Below are 20,391 nucleotides of genomic sequence, written 5' to 3' on the forward strand. Positions count from 1 at the left end.
CCCACTCAGCAGTGCTGTAAATGCCCCCGAGCTTGCGCCCCCCGTCAGAACCTTCCAACCACCACCGGGGAGAGAGAGCAGCATGCTCACAGCTCACCTACTACATCCAGCACTGTGGCCCAATCTCCCTGACATCTGTTTGAATAAAACTGACATTAAGGAAAGCAGAGAGTGTGTAGATTAAACCTCACTTTCTGTGCAGTGCTCTTTCTCTCTATTCTGTTTCATACTCGGTATCTTCTGTCTCTCGTTTCTTTTTCTTGGTGTCAATCGTCTTTTTCCCTTTTATTCTGTTTCTCTCTATTTCTCTTTCTCTCTCTCTTTTTTTTTCTCATTCAGTCTCTCTTTTTCTGATGAGTGTGTGGGCTGAGGTTTGACAACACTGAGAGTTTCAGAGTGGATAATTGGTTACGAACTCCTGAAATACCTCTTGTTTGACGTCTCTCCCTTTCTTTTCTCTCTCTCTCTCTTTCTCTCTGTTTTCTGTCTGTCAATTTCCACTTCGTCAATGTTGCAGGTGATCAAAGCCCTTCCTGTACTGCACCTCGGTGGCCGGGTGCTAACCATGGTAACAAAATGAACTTATGTTTGCCTGCATTTACCCTGCTCTCTTCCCTATAACATTTGCTTATTGCCCAGACTCAGCTACATCTGGGTCAAACTCTAAATAAACTATACTAAGCTCCACAACTGAATGTGCACATTCAGGTTTCAAGCTGCTCTATTAGATTTTTTCAGACAGGCAGCAAAAAAATCCGATCTGACTAAAAATCGATTTAGGTGTTTGTAGTTTGAACAGCAAAATATGTTTTTTTACAAGCCTGATCTAAACCTTATTTATATATGGTGTACGCTTATTTATACATGGTGAATTTTGGAATTTAATTAGAACAATCCGCTGCTCCCACAATGACAGCTACTCTCAGACCTCGTCCACACAAATAAATTTTTGGTTGAAAATCCATCAACGTTGCTACTTTAGCACCTCTCATCCACACTGGAATGGATGAGACACTGGAAGAGACTTTCAAAAAAGCCATATTTTTTTAAAACAATGACGTTAGGGAACTGAAAGCTGAGTTTTCAAACTAAAATGTATTATTGTGGATGTGGTCTCAGTTGTTCCAGAATCAATTATCTTGGCATCGTGCTGACACTGTGCCATTATTATTAACTAAACTGTCTGAACAAATTGGTCCGATTTCATCACCTGAAAAAATAACGGACAGGTAGGCCTAAAGGCGCAGCCACACATACCTTCACACGGCGAAATTCTGCTGCCGAAATACAGTCATCTCAATGGGAATACGCCCAATCGTAAAATCGCGCAATGGACTTGCAGTGGTGAAAAATTTCCCCTTGTGGATTTCGCATGGAGTTCTAGTTTGGTGAACTTCTGCGAATTTGCCGTGTTGACCAATAGGAAGTTGCTTGGTTTGGCAGTGACCTCTGTGTGGGCAGTGCTTCATACACAACTAGAATGAATATTCACAATGGACATGGATATCATATTAGCGGTGACTTTTTTTAAACCAGTTTCACATAGTATAAAGTGCAGCATTAAAAAAGAGGCTGCTTGACAGTTGTATTTTTGCTGGTTTCACACGAGCTCAACGTCCGCCCACGCCATCTTTGCCTGCGGAATTTCGCCATGTGAAGGTATGTGTGACCACACCTTAAAGATCAGATCTGAAAAACAAATCAGATTTGGCTGCGGTGTGACCAAAGCTTTAGAAATATTTGATCATTGCTCCACATATTTTGAGGCCTACTCTTACAGCATTTCCAACAGGAGTTTGGTTAATGCTGCATTTTTTTCACAGCAAGTTGTAACATTTTCTTCATTGTTAATGTGTCATAATTCTGATTTGGCTATTTGATCACGTATATATAATGTAGGTTGGCTTCATCGAGAGTGAATCAGCCTTTGATAAGAAATCTAGGAGCCCAATCACATCTGTGTGTCAGTAGTTGGAGCTCAGTCTAGTTTCTCTACTGTTTATAGCCATCCTACAGTAGACGCCTAACTAGCACACCCTTGCAGTGATGACGCATGGCAGCATGTCCACGCTTGTGGAAGGCTCGTCAAAATTATCTGTCTGAAGTGTCACTGCTTTCCTTAATTCCCATTCACTGTTATTATTATAATTTTTTCCTTCTAGTCTTACTGAAAAACTTGCCATTCTGTTAGATAGTCTTATCCCATGCATAGAGCACCAAAAATATAAACTTTTAATAGATTCTAGCCTTTCTCTTCCCTGGCCTACTTTGAAGCAGCTATGATAGAGCTTTATAGCGCACAGTGTCTAGAGCGATTGTGTATGTGTATGTGGGTCTTTTATATTCTATGTGCTTGAAATGACTTGTTAATGTGTGCACAACACACTTCCTCCCAGAATCCCCTCACTGTTATGTCTTGCACGCCTATGTGAATGGCACTGCTACACAAATGTCTGTGAAACACAAATTCAATACCACACTGAGCTCTATGGTTTATATGTAGATTATCTTTGATGTCAGTGAATTCTAAGGTGCAATATGTTTTATCTTGTTGTTTTCTGATGTTTTACTGATATGTTGCATGAACTGTTCAGGATATATCTGTATGAATTCAAAATCTGCATCAACAAGGTTTCAACATGGCATAATACTCTTCAGTTCCAGATTCTGTGACTTGTTCCTGAGTGGAATTTGAATGAATCAGTATTGATATAGAATTTGCATTGGATTTTTGTCCCAACTCTTAAGCAGACAAACCTTTTCGCATGTGATTAGAGATAGACATCAAAATTAGGAACTCAATTATATGTTTTTGCATGATAAAAGAAACCTTTAGTTTAAGACACTTTAAGTCATGCATCTGTGAGAATGGAGCTATTTGAGGAGGTTTAGACAGACATCTGCTTTTAGGCTCTGTTGAGACAATACGATGAGACATGAAACATAAAATGAGACAGATGAGATTAGATTAGACAGCTTTTGCTTGAGAATGTAGCTTTATTGGTCTAAGCTTTTGTGGTCCAATACTGTTTGAAAAATAAGCATATTACATTTATAGTTATTGATCTTAAAAAAAAAAAGTATTCCCGATTGGTACTTTATGTACTACCAATTAAGACATATGATTGCTTAAAGGGATAGTTCACCCAAAAATTAAAATTCAGTCATTGTTTACTCACCCCTGTGTTGTTATAACCCCATATGACTTTCTTTCTTTTTCTAAACACAAAAGGAAGAAATTATGAAAAAATTTTGTTCTCAGTGATATCATACAATGGCAGTTTATGGTGACCACCTCTTCAAGCTGCAAAAGGACACAAAATTATAATTCAGAAGTCTAATAAATTATTCCATGAGACTTATGATTCTAATAAAATTGTTAAAAGCATACGATAAGGTTTGATGAGAAACAAACCGAAATCGAATGTATTATTTAGTAAAAATCTTCACTGACTGTTATTCTCCTTTGGGCGTTCAAGAGTCTTTGCACGAGAACTGTAGTAGTTACACAGCAATTGTGAGATGGGACGTTCAAGGAAAAACTTGTTTTGTTTCGCTTCAACAGGACCACCAGCGATATTAGCAACAGAAAGCACAACATAGTTTCACACAAGCCAGAGAACAGAACTTACAAACATGTTTGGAAGAATAGATGGATTTTTTTGTCCAGTCTTATTTGTTTGAACCGGTGTCCGCAATCAAAAAGTGTGATGGAGGAGGCTGAAGGTAGCTACCAGTACCGCCACTTCCTATACACATATTACACAGTCTGCATAGGGCACCAACTCCCTAGGGGGGCACCATCTTACCCGAGGGGGGCACAAGAAACTCCACCGGCTGCCCTTACTCACACGATATACGTTATTCAAGGACCTGAAAGCAGTAGCGGAACACAGACAATCACCTCGTGCTTGCATCATGCGTCGCATTTTGGACCGGTGACAGTTTATAGTGTACGGGATTACGGGGCGCGACAGCAAATATAGAAACGAAGCAATCGACAGAATGTCCTGTTGCTCATCGCAGCTGCTTTGTACAAAATACTCTGATTAACATAGAAAAGATAACTTTTATTGTGTGTCGTTTGGTGTCTGAGTAGGACACGGTGTGACTGTACCTTCAGCCCCATCTCTCCGTTTGACAGAGTACTCCGCTTCAAACAAATAAGTCTGGACATTTAAATGCATCTATTCTTCCACTACAAACTCTTAAAACATTGTTTGTAAGTTCTGTTCTCTGGTTTGTGTGCAGTTATGTTGTGTTTTCTGTTGTTAATATCGCTGGTGGTCCTGTTAAAGCGAAACAAAACAAGTTTTCGCTTGAACGCCCCATCTCGCGCGTGCTGTGTAACTACAGTTGCTCTTGTGCAAACAGCTCAAAAGCTTGCATGCAGACTCAGGAACGCGCACAGGAGAATAGCGATCAGTGAACATTTTTTACTAAATAATGCATTAGATTTCGGTTTGTTTCACACCAAACCTTTTTGTATGCTTTCATAACAACATGAGTCTCATGGAATAATTTATTAGACTTCTGAATTATACTTTTGTGTCCTTTTGAAGCTTGAAGAGGTGGTCACCATAAACTGCCATTGTATAACATCACTGAGAATAACATTTTTCACAATTTCTCCCTTTGTGTTTAGAAAAAGAAAGAAAGACATGTAGGATTATAACAACACAGGGGTGAGTAAACAATGACTGAATTTTCATTTTTGGGTGAACTATTCCTTGATAAACTACTACAGTAACTACTTTCTTTCTGAAGTTTAATGTGCAGAGACACATATAAGTAAACCGTTTGTAGGCTGACTTCCCGAAAAGTGTCAACACTGTGGTAAATTGCTCTGTTTGTATGAGAGGCCTAACATAGCAACATTGGCTCAACCAATGGCATGTGTTTTGGGCAGGACTGCCTGTTTGTCTGAACAATGGAAAAACTATTTGAAATGTGGTCAAAGTTTGTGAGGTTAGCTCGTTCAAAGAGACTTAAGTTTTTCCCTGTCTGCCATAAGAAGATCTATAGAGTCATTAGTCACATTGCATAAAGGTTACATACTTCCGGAGCTGCATGCGCAAGCCAAGCAACTGCCATTGAGATGAATGGGAATGCTAACAAATAGCTCTCCCAGGTAGTCAGATAGTATTTTAGGCTTCCTTTGTTTGAAACTACAAACTGCAGCTTTAAACAAAGTAGCTGAAACCCTACAAGTTGCTCTTTAAATCAATACCCTATTAAAGGAAGATCCTTAAAGCAAACAAAAAAAACATGCCCATCAACTCTAACCAAAATGGTTTAGTCATTTAACATTGGCAGCATAGTTATATTAATCTTGCATGTAACAATAAAGAAGCCAGCCAAACATTACAAAACGCTAGGCTTACAAGTAATACTAATTAGGCTCTGTAGCACTGGTGCATTGATGTAGGTCTGCATGCTACCACCTCAGGGCAGCAGACTGCCTTTTTTACTTGGGCAACATGGTAACACGACCATGAGCATGCAGTCATTTTAGCTTAAGAAAAAAACTTATCCACTGTGTCAGTAGAGTAAATAGTAAAAACGGTAAATAGGTAATCCATTTTAATAGTGTCACAAATTTTAAACTCAAGGGAAGAAAAACAAGGCATGCAGGACCAATTTAATACAGGTTCCTTGGTCAGATCTGGCCTATATTTTGCTATTGGGATTTTTAAAGGCTGTCAGAACACCTAGCTTTTCTTGCAACAATATTGCAACAATAGATGCAGTAGCTTACCACACAATAGCATGAATTGACTCGTAGCACACCATGTTTTTGTGACTTTTCTGTGTCTTAATGGTCTTCTGTTGTTGCTTTGATCTGAACTGTACGATCTTCAAGTTCACACATTCTTGTTTGAAAACTCAAGCTGGTTTAATTTCATTGTTGGATTATCCCAGACAAGTCTAAAAAGACTGGTGATGTTAGTCTTTGTATTAAGGTTAAACCAAATATGGTTATCTGGCTTTCCTCGCCCTCACTGGATTATCCAGCCAAGACATTTAGACAAACACATGCTTGTGTTTAAAGCACTGCGCAATCTCAGAGGTAACCTTGAAAGTGGTATTTTGCAAGGAAGCCTTCTGCCAGTCCACTCTAACACTAAAAGTCTTCTGTTTGAATGCCAAGGGTACTCTGGGAGATTGTTGGACAGAGACAGGTAGCTGCTCATACATCCTTGGCATCGGTTTCTTTAGTTGCAGATGAAAGCCACAGGCTGAGTAGCTCTTTCATATGGGGCATCCCAAAAGACACATCAATCAGATTTCAGAGGGAGGACAATCTTATTTATTTACTGCCTTTCCAAGTCATTAAGATGTCTAACCTTCCCTTCCTGGGCTTTCACCTTCACTCTTTCATCCATCAAAAGTTTCCCTGGGTTCACTGATTTCTGTTTGACTTTGATTTGTGGAGAAATATATTATTAAAAACAGATGCAGTGATATAATGCATGTCAGAGTTATGGTATTGGAGCCCCACTATCTATTCTGCTCTGAGTCTACTAGTTAATTCACCCAGGCAGAGGGAAAAGTGGGCCTTGTATGTTTAATGAAGATTAAATTACCTATTTTCAGTCATGAAATTTTAAAAGCAGAATGGGGATAAATCTATGAAGTAGCAAATGAGAAAGACAGGAGGAGGACAGTGGAGACTACGAAAGCCGGACAAAGATTAAGTTTTTTTTTTCCTTTCTCTTCCCTTTCCGTGTCACATGGTAAATGATCTCTCCATAATTTGTTCCTTACCTCTGCCTATTAATGAGGCAAGGCCATTTTTTTTTTGTTCTCTCTCCCTGGCTTTTCCCCACATGTTTTTGCTGTCATATTGCTTCCTCACAATATTGACAGAAACACATCCTTTGTTACCACAATAATTAATTGGTGTTATCATATCACAAACCTAAGACTGTGATTGTAAATCCCTGAGCAATTAATCCTTCATTTGTCTTTGTACCACTTCCCTTTTACTTCCACCAAATCAGCCATCTAAACACTTTATCTTTGCACACAAACACATTCTCACACCCATATCCATTAGATAGTAGTGTTGCTCTGTGACACTTTTCTCCTGACAGCTAAGCTCTCCAAACCTCAAGCACTCCACTTTATGGTGTTGATAGATGTTATTCATGCAGTTCACCCCAAGGTGCTCCTACAGCAATACAGGCTAACTTGATTTGCTCAAAGCTGAAGGGACCAGAGGGTAGTGCACTTGGCGATGGCTTGGAAGACTTAGTAGATCCTAGATATCAATAAGCAAAAGTGCTGCACAGTGTTGTGGTGACGGTTGCTTGAAACCTATCACCTGTTCCTGATAGATAAGGATATTTTGCTTCAGAAGAAAGGGCGGAGCTGGGTAGTAGGGGGTTGGGGAGGATGAAAGGCTGAGAGACCATGGAAAAAATGGTTAAAAAAGTTTTAATCCAAAAGTAAAGATCTGTTGAAGTTTAGATGGATAGAGAGGATTGGAGAACCCTGTGAGGGTCATCGGTACAGGTGAGGACCCGTGATAGAGATAAAGATGTGGATTTTATGTAGCGTTTGAATGCCCACGGTGCATATATCTGATGCATATAAGCTGACCGTGTAACACACATCCATTCTTAAGGAATAAATCAGATCTAAGTGAAACTCCATGGCCCTGAGTGGCTCCTTTCTCTGTTTGTTGATGCATGTCGGCCTGAGCCATTTGATTTCCAACAAGAGCCTTTTGACCTCTAAAGTCTGGTTAAAAGAAACAGATGACTGCTTGTTACCCTCACACTGTGCTCACAGCGTTGGACGTGGATGTGTGGAGTCCAAGCTCTGTGTGTGTGCAGAGAAGGCCAGGTCGGCTCCCAACAACAGCCCTTTCAGGAGGAAGTCAATTGTACGGTACAATAAAGGATCTCAGACTCGGCCGCTTTTGTCCACTGCCTTTTCCCGCAGCATGACGGGAGCTCCAACTGATGTAGAAACCGAACACTAAAAAGTCCACTCCTTGCTTTTTTTAGCAAATTTTTTTATATATATATATATATATGCTGGTGTCACATTTAGTATTCTGAATGCTTTTAGTCTTTACGGTTTGTGGTTGTTTTTTGTTGCTTTTTTTATTATCCCACCCTTTTTTTTGTTGCTTTTCACAGTCACTTACATAAAGCGGAAACAAACGGCCCTTATGAAAGGTCACCTTAAGTGCTAATTGTCAATACTGGATCAATTTGCCAGGGCAAATATCCTTTAGCAGCACATAATTGAGTGTCTGATCTGATTTTAGCCCTGCGTATTTTCACTATGGAATTGATTTCATTCCCGGCTTGAGACTTATTAATATAGCTATAACTCACTTCAGTAAAAAAAAAAAAAAGTGAAGGCTCTATTTCTAAAAGCAGAACCAAGGAGCTTTTTAAAGTGAACATGAATTCAAAATTGACCCTATTTACTTTTTTAATACATGTTCCTGGTCTTATTTTGTGCAATATCTCAATGTACGTTATTCCAAAGAAAATAATGTTGTCTTTGTAATATTTCATCAAAGTGCTAACAAATAACTTGCTCTATGATACATTTAGATTTACAATTATGCATTTATCAGATGCTTTTATCCAAAGTGACTTACAAAATGAGGAAGGATATGACATAATTCATTTTAAGGAGACAGTAACATGAAAATTGCTGCATTACAAAGTTTCAGTCGCATCAGAAAAGGACTATCCAAGACAGAGTTTGCAGACGGTAACGTAACTCTGCAGGAATTATTTAATGTAAGCTGGAGTAGACCCAGTGACTGTTCTGTATGCCAGCATCAGAGCCTTGAACTTTATACTGTATGTGCAGCAACCGGCAGCCAGTGTAGAGAGACAAGAATGGGTGTAACGTGCTCTCTTGGGTTCGTTGAAGACTAGTCGTGCTGCTGCATTCTGGATAATTTGCAGAGGCCTATTTGCTTTTTCAGGAATGCTGGCTAAAAGAGCATTATCTTCCTGATGTTGCAGAGTGCAAATCTACATGATTGGGCTGTTTTTGAGATGTGGTCGGTGAAATTGAGTTGGTTGCGACCAGAGGTTGTTAATGTGGGATCGTCAGGATGGAAAGACAAGTAGAGCTGTGTGTCATCAGTTTAGCACTGATAGAAAACTTGTGTGCGTGAATGATGGGTCCCAGTGATGTTGCATATTGGAGAAGAGAAGTGGGCCATGCACTGAACCCTGAGGTACCCCAATAAGTAGCTGATGTGATTTGGACATCCCACCTGATAGATCTGATAAAGAAGTGTTAACATTTGGATATGTCAAAATGCTCTCAAGGGTAAACTTGACATTCAACCTCTGCTTCTTGGTCATCATCTTGGATCCTAGCAGGTTTAGGCTCAAATAAATATGGCCTAATTCCTGGGACAAATGTTCATCTTCTCTATAATAAACTGCAAACTCTTAGTCAGTTTGGGTGCTATTCTAATATGGAATGCCCAGTTTTCACAATCTAATCAAATCCCAATGGATAAAATCAAGCTCTGCTCTATATTGTTTTTGCTCTACCTTGTTTTTTCTCTAATATAGTTTTTTTTTCCATCAGAAATATGTCATATTTTGGAAGGAAAATAGATTATGAATGCCACTGCATTTTAATTTTAAACACAGGGTGCGCCCCCAACCCCTCCTATCCCTAAAATATTGCGCTGATAATACTCTAATGGGACATCCACTGCTAGCCTACTGTGTGCTCGGAGTCGGAAACCTCTGCAGAGTGAATTAAGCCATAATTATAATGAATTAGAGAGAGAGAGAGAGAGAGAGAGAGAGATGATCCATGCAGGCCTAAATAAAGTATTATTCAGCAGGCCTTTGGTTCTGCTAGAGGAGAATAAAGGATGATGCTTGCTTTTAATGCCATTTTTGGAGGCACACCCCACAATTTCCCAGTGTGAAGTGTCTATTACCACTGACAAATAGCGCCTGAAAAGTGTCTGCATTTGTGTTTCCTCAGCTATCTGAGATCTGTCAGGCGCTGCAGCGCAAATTAATATCTTACATTTTTTATTTGTAGAGGAGAATGCATGTAAAAGTAGGTATGGAAAATTTTGGGGGCATGCAGGCTGCCAGCACTCATTTTATGAAATGTCTTCATGGAATAGAGGAGGTATTGACAAATGAGCAACATGATACCAGAACATACACAAGTTTAATGAATTCAGTAACATAAATTGGACACACATGAAGCATGCAGAATTACGTGCCACTTGTAAAGAATCATGGTGCCAATTTTATTGGAGGAACAGGACAAATAGATACTGTGCTGTTTGTTTTTCCCCCTCTAATTGCAGCATAGAGAGGGGAAAATAGTTTCTGTAGTACATTTCTGTTACGCCTTGTGAGAGGAAGATATTAATTCAAGATGATGTAGCCTAAGGGAGAGTAAAAATACACTTTTTGAACCTCTAATAGAGTACTGGGCAGTCAAGCTCATAGTATCTTGGAAAGAGGTCATTAACTAATAAACAACTCGGCACTGTGAAACACTATATTTGAAGATACTCCAGAGACATTATCTCATCTGCTCAAATGTGGCCCGTCACTGCTGAATGAAGAGATAGAGTCTGGTTACTGTCGTGTTGAAAGGGGCTTGTGTGTATTCCTGTTGGAAGGGGCTTTTAAGTGGATACACTCACACTGCAGTGTGAGTCTGGGTTGGAGGAGTCTTGCAGAGTTTGTGCTCCACACTGCCCATGGTGGATTTTGTTCTGTATTACACTGTTTAAAACATACCTCAATACTTTGCAGTTCTTGAGAAAGGGCACTGGATTTAAACACATGCACCTGTCCTACCAATATAGCTTAATGAAAAAAACTGCTGGGCTATGTCTTTTATTCATCTTCTGAATTGCAACTAATATTTTATTTATATTATGTATATATAATCTTTATTACTCTCAATATGATTTTTCACAATTGTTGGGGGTGCACTTAAAAGACCTTTTCCTGGTAAAGTTTTTTTGTCTAAAGAAATAAATAAAATTTTTGAAAACTATGTTTAAAATGATGTAGCAAGAAAATTATTTTATTCTATATAAGGCAAGTCACACTTTAATGGTTGCCGTCATGTTAAAATCACCTGACCAGCAGTTAATACGTACAAATTTAAGATGAACTTGCCTCAAAGTCTGACATTCTCCAGAGGATATCATCTTATGTTGCACATCGGTCATCCTGCGGTAAGATCACATAAAATATTATGGGTCAGGGTTTCCATGGTCATGAAAAATCTGGAGATGTTTGGTGATTTGCCTGGAAATGTCAGTTAAATTAATTAAATCTTAAAAGGTCATGGAAATTATTTTGTCAAAAGTGGGGGCAATAGAAAGATTCTGTTTTATTGGTTGTTTAGAAAGATAAAAAAGAGCCTGAAACAAAAGAATTACCTATGCTGCTTTCATGTGCTATCGGAATTATCCGGTTTCCCACTTCTGAAGTCGTAATTACGAGTATGTCACGTTCAAGTGCTTTGTTGACGGAAAGAAAAGGAAACATTAAGGATGTCAGGTTCATTCTTGCATATTTCTTGAGGAGCAATTATTTTGACACCGTTATACATGTTAGTCAGCTTGCCTTGCTGACGATAATGAGATTTTGGTCAAATACATGCTATTTTCGGTGTATAAAATGTGTAATTGCATGAAATGGTTACTGATATATGTAAACATGTATGATTGAAACGGCATGTGATAAGAATGTAGCCGAATTTAGAAAAATTAATAAAACCTATAATATAACTACAAAAACCGTACTCTGCCGTGTCAAATTTATCTCAAGAGTTTCCCAGTCGTAATTACAATTTAAGAGGGCATTCATGTGCAACTTCTAAGTAGGAAACTCATATTAATGAAGTCATTACCCTTAATTGAATTTGAGAACGTTTTTACAAGCAATTTAATTTCTTTCATTCAGGTTAAGTTGGTTTCATTTAGCCAACATAATTTAGTTGGATTAGGTCAAATCAGTGTGCCATAGTAGTTTTAATTTTAACTTTATTAGGTCCATCAAACTACATTTACTAATGTTTAATTTAATTTGTTTTCTTGTGCTGGTCCACGCAAATCAAACATCACTTAAAAGTGAACGTCCATCCTCAACCTAAGCACAAGCGCCTATCTTTAACCCAAAACTCCAGCCTAACAGACACTTTTTTTAAACAGCAATACAACAGAACATTAAACATTAACAAATCTCCTCTTATTTTCATCTTGCTCAAAAATGCATAAAATAAAACTTAATTTCAACATTTGTTCACCCCATCCAGTCCCATGCAAAGCATGCTGGGAAATGTAAATCCCCTGCCCAGTTTTATCAATGCTACAAAATTTATTCATGTCATCCAAACTCAAATGTAATGTAAGTAAACTTCAATTTTACAAATTTAATTGGATAAAAGGCAGTGAAATCAAGTTGTGACAAAATGTTTTAGAATTGTGTTGGTTTAGTTCATTTTAATTAAATAAATTGAACAAGCAGCAAAAATTCTTCTTTTTTTTTCAAGTGGTTAAGCCCCAGAATGAATATAGTATATGCTAATAGGCTGTGATGACTGCAAAACAGGGTTGTACTTTGCAAACCTTAGCTATGTTAATGTTAGAATTAAAATATTAGAAAAACAAATCTGTTAAAAGGCCATTCTAAGCAATGCTAGTGCTAATAATAACAATTAATGTTAGCATTAGCTTTACTATTTTTTTTTTTTTTTTTTTGTGCCAGAGGGACCAGACTGTTAGATGTGCTGAATACGGTATAAGTTGATGGCAACATGTAACTGTGGGGACACACCAGAAATTCCATCACACCGGCGGCTCTCAAATCCCTGACACTGTGCAAACCAGAGACACACAGCACAACGAACACCACCACTGCCTCTTGATGGAGTCCTATTAAAAAGATAGAGATGAGGGAGAAGTAAAGAGAAAATGCTAGAGTTTGTGAAAGACAAAATATTGAAAAGAGGGAGGGAGAACCCAGCTGAGAGCACAGAGAGGTCCTGATCTGGATTCCTGGCAATAGGGAGGAGACTGAGTGAATTGTTGGGAAGAAGTAAAGGGCGAGAGAGACAGACAGAGCTTGAATAAAGGAGTGGAGGCTTGTTTCTGCTCGAAAGCTTATCTCAGGGGGAATTGTGCATGTGTATGCGTGTGTATATGCAATCAGCAGGAATCTTCTCTCGCACCGGCACTCCCCCTCAAGTGAAGCGTGATCCCGGCTGACATCACTCCATCACTAATGCTGATGGATGCCCATTTGAAACTCGTCTCATATTTATTTATTTATCTGTTTATTTGCGTCTAGTTTATTTATTGATGGAGCTCAAAGATGTGACGGCAGATTTACATTTGCAAAAAAAAAAAAAAAAAAAAAAAGGTTAAATGATGTGCAACATTTACACTTGAATGGGCAGCCACATTTACACTTGAATGGGCAGCCACATTCACCTTTTCATTTAGATTTGAGACATCCAGAAATCTTTTCCTCCTGTAATGGAAAAGTGATATGGCCCATTTAGTTACTTAGCACTAATCCCACTGGTTTCGTGGCTCCAGTGCCCTTCCCTTTCACCCTTTTCTTACTCAGAGCCATTTGTAATATTCAACTCTAAACTTTGTTCTTTTTTTGCCTGAAAGCAGAAGTTCCCTCAGTTTTGTTTAATGTGCTCTTAAAGGTGAGGTGTATAATTTTGCACCACTACCACTATAGCGTCACCAAATGGAGTTGCAATAATAATCATAAACAGTCCCTCTATCCATCATTGGTCAGAAAATCAGATACAGTAGTCCTGCATTAAGCTTACGTCATTGGTTAGGCTAATTTTGCTATGTTGGGCTGGTTGGGTCTCTGAAACAGAGCAATATTTTGATAGTGCCACAGTATTTACACTCTTTAGGAATTCTATATAACGATGTACTTAGTAATGTACTTACTACTTATACTTGTCTCTGTATGTTAAGCTGGGATAGGAGAAAGTATACAAAAAATACACACATCACCTTTAAAAGTTTAATATGTTCTTAAAAGTACATCAAACCACAGTCAATGCTCTCTATTACATCCCTGGAGGTAATAATCTCTAGGTTTTCTCATGTTTTGAGTCCTACACTGATGCAATGTCTGTGCAACATGAGTCATCGTAATCGTTTTTCATTTCCACAACATTTACTCTCCTTAGAAGAAGAGCTCACCCACAAGATATTAGTCTTCACACAACACTGTTGGACCGTTTAAATAGCAAATGAAATTACACATCCACACATTTATGAAACACCTATGAGCCTTTGAATGGTTCCTTGTGCTTTCTCTAGACATATTCGACACTTCAGACACATTTGTACCTAATTTTGTTTGCCAATTAACCTGAAGTCACTTAGTCAGAATGTTATTTAATATAATCATGTTATATTTATGTAGCCTAAACTTTCTTCACACTTCAAACAGTCCAAAATGTTTGATTTTATAACCATTATGTGTTCCATGAACTGTTATGGAGAACAAAGGACAAACTGTTCAAGTCTTGGCTTTACCTGGCTTTGTGTGTTTGTAAGCCAGATGGCTGGTTTGGACATTGCATTCAGTGGTCCGTCCATAAAACTGTTTACATTCAGTATGCATTTATTGCACGTTTTCCTAGCTTGAATTCTTAGTGCAATGCTAAGGGTAATATTGTGATGAGGTGTCTTACCCAAGCAGTTTGACATTACCAATGTTTACACCGGCCCTGCTCTGAAGATAAACTCATGCATAAACACTACGCAACATTATGATGCAGAAATATTTCAGCTTCATTTTCCATTAGTTGAGAGCAAAGAAAACAAAGTCAGTTTTCTCCACAACAAGGGATAAATGTGCATGTACATTTCAGATGGAAAAGAGAAAAATTTTCAATTTGATGTTTGTGAGTGAATGTTTAAGAGCATAAGTGTCAGTGCACTGCAGACACAGTAATTAATCAAGAGAAGTTTCACGCTAACAGGGGCATCCAAGTGCTCTCTGGAATTGTAAATTTGCTTTTATTTTATTCAAATTAAATTTTATTAATGTTCTTCCAGACCATGACGTTTTCAAGTAGGTCAAGAGGTTTCCACTAAGTAGTCTGAATTTGTTTAACAGGCCATAGAGGTTAGTAAGAGGATACAAGCTGGCACTGTATCAAACCCCCCGGTAAGTGATCTCAGAGCCCTGTGCTGGCTATGGGTGAATATCTTCAGTAATCAAAGGTTGAGGGTTGTAGCAATTTTTATTCAGCCAGTGTTTATATTTCTGACTTCTTTTTTTTTGCTTGTTGAACTCACTGACTTGATATACACTCACTGAACACCTTTTTAGGAACACCTTTACACATACTTATTCATGCATCTAATCAGCCAATCATATGGCAGCAGTGCAATCCATAAAATTATGCATATACATTTCAGAAGCTTCGGTTAATGTCACATCAACCATCAGAATGGGGAAAAATGAATTCCCAGTGATTTCGACCGTGGCATGATTGTTGGTGCCAGATGGGCTGGTTTGAGTATTTCTGTAACTGCTGATCTCCTAAGATTGTCACACACAAAAGTCTCTAGAGTTTACTCAGAATGGTGCCAAAAACAAAAAACATCCATTGAGCGGCAGTTCTGCGGACAGAAATGCATTGTTGATGAGAGAGGTCAACTGAGAATGGCCAGACTTGACAGAAAGGCTACTGTACTCACATAACCACTCTGTACAATTGTAGTGAGCAGAATAGCATCTCAGAATGTACAACATGTCGAAGCTTGAGGCGGATGGGCTACAACAGCAGAAGACCTCGTGTGGCACTTTATTAGGACCATAGTGTTCCTAATAAAGTGCTCAGTTAGTGTAGATCAGTAGAATGTTTAAAGAGAACCAAGTGACTATATGCTTGTATTAAATAGATTATAGACTTTACAGTAAACCAGTAAGGGAAGGAGGTCTGATGGTTTGTTATCCATACTTTTGAACAGCATAAACCATGAACAGAACAATGTCTTGTTTGTTTTGTTCAAAGGGGCATAAACGAGAAAGATAGCAAATGCGGCAAACCTCTGAGAGACACCTTTGGTATTCATGAATTCCATAAATTACTATGTTGCGTGGCTCCCCTGTAAGAGATGACTAATGTGTTGGTTTTAAAAATAGACAGTGGGGTTGAACAAACCCAGCAGATTAAGAACAGGTGGCATGGATGTGAATGCTTCATCCGTAAACAGCAGTTAAAGCCATTGAGCAACAGGGACGCAAAGCAGGGGGTTCGCGGACAGTGATTCAGCACAAATCAGTGTGGCTAATAGGGCTGGGCGATATGGCTGCTAAAATGATATCTCGATATTTTTCAGCCTATTGACGATATTCAATATATATCTCAATAATTATGTATTTGCTCTGAAATGGCTCAAAAGTTTATTTATTTATTTATTTTTTAAATCAGAGGAACCATAATATCATGCAAACAGCCATTGTAGCCAAGTAGATTCAATATTTTAAAGACATTAAATAAAAATCAATTTAAAAATAAAAAAGGCATGTTTCCCTACAGTTTTGCACTAAATGAACACAAGGGAGAATGAGATCTAATAATTGTCATTGATATGCACTTTTATATTTATATTTTATATACAATGATACATAGTAGCATAAAAAAACATTATTTACCTTCTTTTTTTATATATAAAAATTTTTTTTTAAAAAAGAAAGAAAAAGTTAAATGAACAAGGTGGGCAAAAACTACTATTTTTTGAAAATCTGGTTGAATATTGCATGATACTAAATTATTACTGTGTGATCCAGACAAATTATTATTATAATACTGAATTATCATTATTATTTTGAGTATTAGATGTGTTTTATTTAAAATTAATATATTTCTTTCCAATTTACTTTACCTTCACCTGGAACTTTTATTTTGACACTTCACATGGAGCTTTTATTTTGACACAGGAAGTGCAGTGTTTAGTTTACAATGCACCGCATATGGTATAGTGCTGTTGTCCACTCCTTATCTGTTATACTGTGCCACCTTTGTAGATTTGTATAATCATTTGTAGCGGTTACTAAAGTTTGGAATTGCCCGAATGTTTGAACATTCAGTACTTTTATTTCTTTCATATTTAATGTGATCTACTCTAAAAGCAGTAAAAACACACATGAGTCCCTCACGTGCACAGAACAGCCTGTCACCCAGACCATGGTTATCTGTCTTTTATCGCAGCCCATTGCAATTTTAAAATCAAATATGATCATATTGCAATTTTGGTGTTATTTTGATTATTTATGCTGCCCAGAAGGATAGCAAAATTAGTCTACTGATGTGCTTTTTATGAAACGTAATGGCCAAATAAAAAGCACATTAAAATCATCGCAATATTCACGATATTGCTTAATTTTATATCATCAGCCAAATTATCACGATAATATCGTGAATATTCAATATATCACCCAGCTCTAGTGGCTAAGTTATCTCTCGGCCCTGGAGGGCAGAATAACTGCAGGATGAAGCAATGCACTACATTATCTCAACTAGAGAGCTCTTTTCCCAGCAGATGTGCTTTCTTCATTGGGTCAGGTTACCTTTTCCCCGTAGTCCTTCACAATGGCTGGGGAACGAGGAGGGTGTTACCCGCTGAGGCATGTGTGTGTGCTGTATTCCAGGTCACAACACTCTCGGTATGTGATCACGTGAACTGGTTCATTGCCTGGAGAAAGTAGATATGGCAACCTGGAGGCGGCAGCACTCAGGAAAAATTATATTAATCAAACGCATGGCTTCCACCAGCCATTCAATATGTATGTGACTTATACACACAGATATAAATGTCAAACAGCATACACATATTTAGACACTAACACTAATGCTCATTTGTGGTTCGCATACATTTTGATTAGCATAAAAGCATGTAAAAATCACTGGAGCTGCGTATTGTAAACTTGAGTTTTTACAGGCATATCTTATGTCTCCTAAGATATTTTCATTAATATGTTTACAGTGGTACTAACCGGCTGTCTGAAGGATGGATTTTTCTTATGTCAATTGTAAAAATTTTATGACTGTCGATGAGGCTGTTGCAGCAGTTTGCTGGTTCTTTTAGTAACAGAATAGATGGTACGTGCTTATAAATCCTAAATAATTGAAGAAAGGAAACCATCAATGCAAAGGGGAGGGGGCTTTTATAGCAGGGGATGTCATTGGAGCACAAAGCTATGAGAGTGATTAGCTACATGCCATGTCTTTCAACCCAATGTCCCCTCCCACCTTCACTCAAGTTCTCCCTTTCCACCCGTTTGTCCCTCACTCTCCATCTGTTCCCATATTCATGCCCGTACATCATTCCGTATGGGCGGACAGTGGCCTTTGTCAGTTTAAAGAGAGAACATTTTTGTGGTGCCTTAGAACCCCAGTGGCTCACTCTATCAAGCTGCATTTTGGCAGTGCAATGGAGCACATCCGTACTAAAGAAAGACCCCTGCTCTAATGTGTGTTACATTAATTATATCAAGATCTAAGATCTGACCCAAGCATTCACTTAACATGTCTACTGTGCTCTGACCTATTTAAATGGCCCGATCAGTCAAATAGACCATGTGCGAGAGAGGGGTTGACAATGACTGATTTCGTAATTGAAAACCGGCAATGTTTTACTGTGTTTATTTTGTTTATGTATCACTATTTGCAGCACTGCCAATGAAGAAAGAGCTTTCAGATCTTATAAATTGGAGCCAAGTGCCCTCCACCCTCAACCGTCCTGCTGTTGTCAGTCATCTCCCGTCATAATAGAAAATCAGGCCTCTACAATAATTGCTTTGATGGTCCAGCCTGAACAAATCACTTCTGGGCAAAGAAAGAGGCCTTGGAGATGGAAGCAAGAGAGAAAAGGTGGGAATAAATTAAAGCACTTTGCGTTCCTCGGGGGCATGTGTCCCAGATTTCTTCAAAGAAAAAAAAAGAAAAATAGAGTAGAGGGGAAAATATGCTTCTTTCTTTGCTCCGGAATAAATGTAACAATAAATGCAGCAATACACATCCATTGGCCATCATGGTGAAATAGGTTATTCACAGAGAGACAAAAGAGACTACATAGTTAACTGACAGTTGAAGAAAAGGGGATTTCAGTGGAAATAATCTGATTTTGAACGGCACTTCCTTTATAGAAGTACCTCTGGTTGGCTCTTTGTGCTCCAACAAAAGTTGGCCTCTCTAAATAGAAGGTTTTGAATGTTTTAAGACTTGTGGATGTTCCAGGCCCAAATCTGCCAAAGGCCCCACTGGTTGGCCTTAGTGCAGGATTAGGCCTGGGCCATTAAGGTGCCCTGGGATAGGACTACGATGGATTGACATTGATGTCCATTTTGTATCTTCAGTGGCAGGTCTAAAAAGTGTTGACACAAAGGACATTGTTACAAGAGCAAATATGTAACATTTACTAAACTTGTGTTCCATTGTTTAGCTCATCAACCATAACTGTTTTTTTTTTTTTTTTTACCTCAAAGTTATTAAAATCTCTTTATAGTTATATTTATTTTATTTTGTGGTAGGAGCACATCATTGTCTTTTGAATCAGGGTCATTCCTGCAATTCAGTGCCTTTTATCTCTGAAATTTTTGAAAAATGAAACATACTTTAATAAGAATCTTTATGTTTCATCATTACAGAGACATGCCAAAGATTTTAGAAGTCATACAGGTCAAGCTAAATAAGTTAAATTCAGAAATACCAAATATATTGACATTTAAAAATTACATTAAATTTCCCTATATCTTTCCATAAAAGATTGGACATGTTATGCTTGGCAGCATATGACTAACATTGCAAAGTAAAGAAAACATAAATACAACAGAAGTGTTTACTAATATAATTGTGCTGAATGGCTGCTGTCACCTTCAGTTTGTGACATAATTTTATATCATAGATCTTCAATAAATGTTCACTGTATCATGACATAACAAAGTGGACAGTAAGTCAAGGGATGCACAAAAAAAACCCTCCAATTAGTGTTAAAATGACACCTTTTCCACAAATTAATACCTGTTAGGGAGAGAATGTAACACTAAACTTACATCTGAAATCTGATGATTTATCATTTACATTTGTCAAAGATGTTTACATGCAGCTCTGGGGATATGTACAAATGCAATACATTGAGTATGTTATATCGAAATTATTTGTGTGTAACTTACTATTTATAGCAGTGTGTCACTAAAAATAGACTTCATTCTATTTAACAGGCCTATTAAAATTGTAAGCAGGTGAAATTAGTTAAATATTATACATACCATAACATGTGTTGGGGACTTAAAAGGCACCAAATTGTAGCAATGACCCATCAGACAAAAACATGAACCACATTCTCCCATC

At 38.0% G+C, this 20,391-nt stretch overlaps 1 protein-coding gene across 7 annotated transcripts in view; it reads left to right on the top strand.

Annotated features, from left to right (window-relative positions):
• LOC127412971 (protein diaphanous homolog 2-like) overlaps positions 1-20,391 on the top strand; it is a 625,488-nt gene that overhangs the window by 562,553 nt on the left and 42,544 nt on the right. For 6 of the 7 annotated variants that reach the window (XM_051649717.1, XM_051649722.1, XM_051649719.1 and 3 more), the window contains one exon: positions 518-568. The exons of the other annotated variant lie outside the window; for it this stretch is intronic. In XM_051649717.1, the coding sequence (XP_051505677.1) occupies positions 518-568 (51 nt within the window). The remainder of the gene's footprint in view (positions 1-517; positions 569-20,391) is intronic. 7 annotated transcript variants of the gene reach the window in all.

Source organism: Myxocyprinus asiaticus, chromosome 22 (assembly GCF_019703515.2).
Source record: "Myxocyprinus asiaticus isolate MX2 ecotype Aquarium Trade chromosome 22, UBuf_Myxa_2, whole genome shotgun sequence".
Lineage (NCBI taxonomy): Eukaryota > Metazoa > Chordata > Actinopteri > Cypriniformes > Catostomidae > Myxocyprinus > Myxocyprinus asiaticus.